The sequence below is a fragment of the Montipora capricornis genome, chromosome 12, assembly GCF_036669925.1.
Source record: "Montipora capricornis isolate CH-2021 chromosome 12, ASM3666992v2, whole genome shotgun sequence".
NCBI lineage: Eukaryota > Metazoa > Cnidaria > Anthozoa > Scleractinia > Acroporidae > Montipora > Montipora capricornis.
In genome coordinates, this window is record NC_090894.1 from 30,727,438 (window position 1) to 30,729,937 (window position 2,500).

General features: G+C 40.0%; 1 protein-coding gene across 1 annotated transcript in view; it reads right to left on the reverse strand.

Annotated features, from left to right (window-relative positions):
- The window catches only part of LOC138027581 (carboxypeptidase O-like), an 87,076-nt gene that overhangs the window by 978 nt on the left and 83,598 nt on the right, over positions 1-2,500 (reverse strand). Inside the window, exon 6 of the mRNA XM_068875123.1 lies at positions 1-921. This exon is cut by the window's left edge and continues 978 nt beyond it. Coding sequence (XP_068731224.1) covers positions 733-921 — 189 coding nt within the window. The 3' untranslated portion in view covers positions 1-732. The remainder of the gene's footprint in view (positions 922-2,500) is intronic.

Sequence of the window (2,500 nt, forward strand, 5' to 3'; positions counted from 1 at the left end):
AATAGCAAATTTTTTGCTATAAGAATCCTACGGCGCATGTTCTTCTTCACAGGGTTTCCCAGAGCCTTGGGTCGATCTGGTGACGAGAATGAAAGAAATTTTGCATTGAAAAGCAGTTTGTGACTTAAAATCGCGAATAGACCCACGCCTCTCACATCACGGTCGTGGGTCCAAATTACTGCTCGTTTTGATAACTTTGTGCGTCTTGACGGCAGATAAAAAGTGAAATTTGGAGGCAAGAATCGTTTGCTTTTGGTGTTTGCTTTTGGTGGGGAGATCGATATTGAAGACCAAATAGATATTTGTTCAGGAGCTCTTTAATGTAAAGTTGATTACATTTACAATGCTACCAGCTGGTTAGTACTTATCCTTTGCCAAACCTGTTACAGGTCTTTTCACCAATAGACCATTTTACAGTTGTGGCTAAGTTACCAGGCCTAACATTGGAAGCGAGGCTGCCGGTGACCCTGTTTTCATACAAACCTTCATGCTTTTGTAATGTTGATATGGACTAATTAGCGTTACAACAACACAATTTACATGATAAAAGCAGTGAGGTCTGTATCAATGCAAGGTCACCGGCAGCCTCGCAGCCATTCATAGGCTTGGTCGCTGAGCAAACAACTGTAAAATGGCCTATTATAATAATTATTATTGTTGTAACTTGAAAGCCTCTTGTCAAGAAAGGATAGTTACCTGACAAAATATATTAACTTTAAATATCATAATTTATTACATTTTAGGAAAGTTAAATAATGCAAAAAGTGTTCTTAACGACTTTAAACTTACAATTCGTCCTCTTCGTCTGTAGTTAATTTTAAAAGAAAAAGGGACAGAGCGCTTGCAAATAAAATACGCGCTAATAGAAGCCATCATGAAGAACAAAACAGTTCGTAATGACAGTCTACTCCTCTTGGTATCCTACAGGAAAGAAAATGAACAGTCAGGTAAACGTTTAAGAACATTATTCGAGGGTCAAATGTATAGTTGACACTGTCAGATCGGAAAATCGCACTTAACACTTAAGTCCTGGGGCACTTATTCGGGACAATGAACAGAAATCAAATCAACTCACATCAAATCATATGATGGTTTTTGAGGAGAGGGGAAAACCAGAGTACCTGGAAAAGAACCTCTCAGAGCAAGGTAGAGAACCAACAAACTCAACCCACATTTTATGCCTAGTCTAGGAATCAAACCTGGGTCACATTTGGTGAGAAGCGAATGCTCTCACCGGTAACCGGTCGTTTTGCCTACGTCTAAAGTCGGTTCGCCTACGTCCAATATGTCTGTTCGCCTACGTCCAATATGTCAGTTCCCCAACGATTCATATGTAAAAGCTTTAAATCCGCAGGGCTTTATAAGAAGCAACCCAAACGAAAACTTGGTCAAAAATCCGCTCTCACTCTTAGAGCACGCAACTGACGAAGGAATCCACAACGAATTCCGAAACCGGTCTTGCAAACATAGCAAATGACGATATTATCGCTGAAATCCTTGCAGAAATGAGAGACAGCCAAGCTCCATCGCCACCCTCTCCAATCAAGTCCCAAGAAAAGCGGACCCTCTCGGATTCAGACGAAGACATACTTTCCTTACAACCAGCCAAAAGACAGAGGGCTTCAATCAACTGAGGAACAGAATTGCTTCCCTAGAAACAAATTTCCGAATGCCCCCATCATCGCTTACAGGAAGGACAAATCACTCAAAGACCTTTTGGTCAGAGCTAAGATTCCTCCTCAACCTTAAAAAGCTAGCACACCCTAGTTTTTAGCGACATACACGCATTCTGTTACAGTCGCATTTTAGAAAGACAATCACGGCTCTAAGACAAAAGGTTTTCAGCCTAGAGCTCTACTTATTTCGCCTTAAAAAACAAAAGGGAGTTATCTACGGTTCAATGACTTAAGAGCAAATGCACTAACTTCTACACTACCGAAACATCGGCTTCAATAGACGATTTTCGAATTCTCACGGCTGGACTGGATCTAGCATAAAAAGGAGGCTAATGCGGGCAAATCTTTTCAAATGCAAATTAGTTTGCCTGCATTAGCCTCCATTTCATGGTAGATCCAGTCCAACCGTTAGAATAGGAAGCTGGCCTATTTGGCAAGTTTAAAGTATTTGAACAAAGCCAATCCTAACAATTTATTGAAAGCTAACCGAATGAAGCAAGACCCAATTTAGGAGTCTGTACACTGTTTCTATGGCGATTGAGACCACAGTTGCGATTGGTTGATTTAAACTACAACTTTGAATGTGATTGGCTTAATACTGAACTGTCCGATAACAAACTCAAACTATGCGATACAATTCTGAGAAAAGAAGAGCCAAATTATGAAAGAAAGGAAAAAATTTGCATTAATAGACTGAAAAGGAGGCATAAATTGTTTAATGTCGCTCTGAAAGAAAGAAAGAAAGAAAGAAAGAAAAAAACAAGCCCCAATTTAGGAGTCTGTACACTGTTTCTTTGGTGATCGAAACCACAGTTGCGATTGGT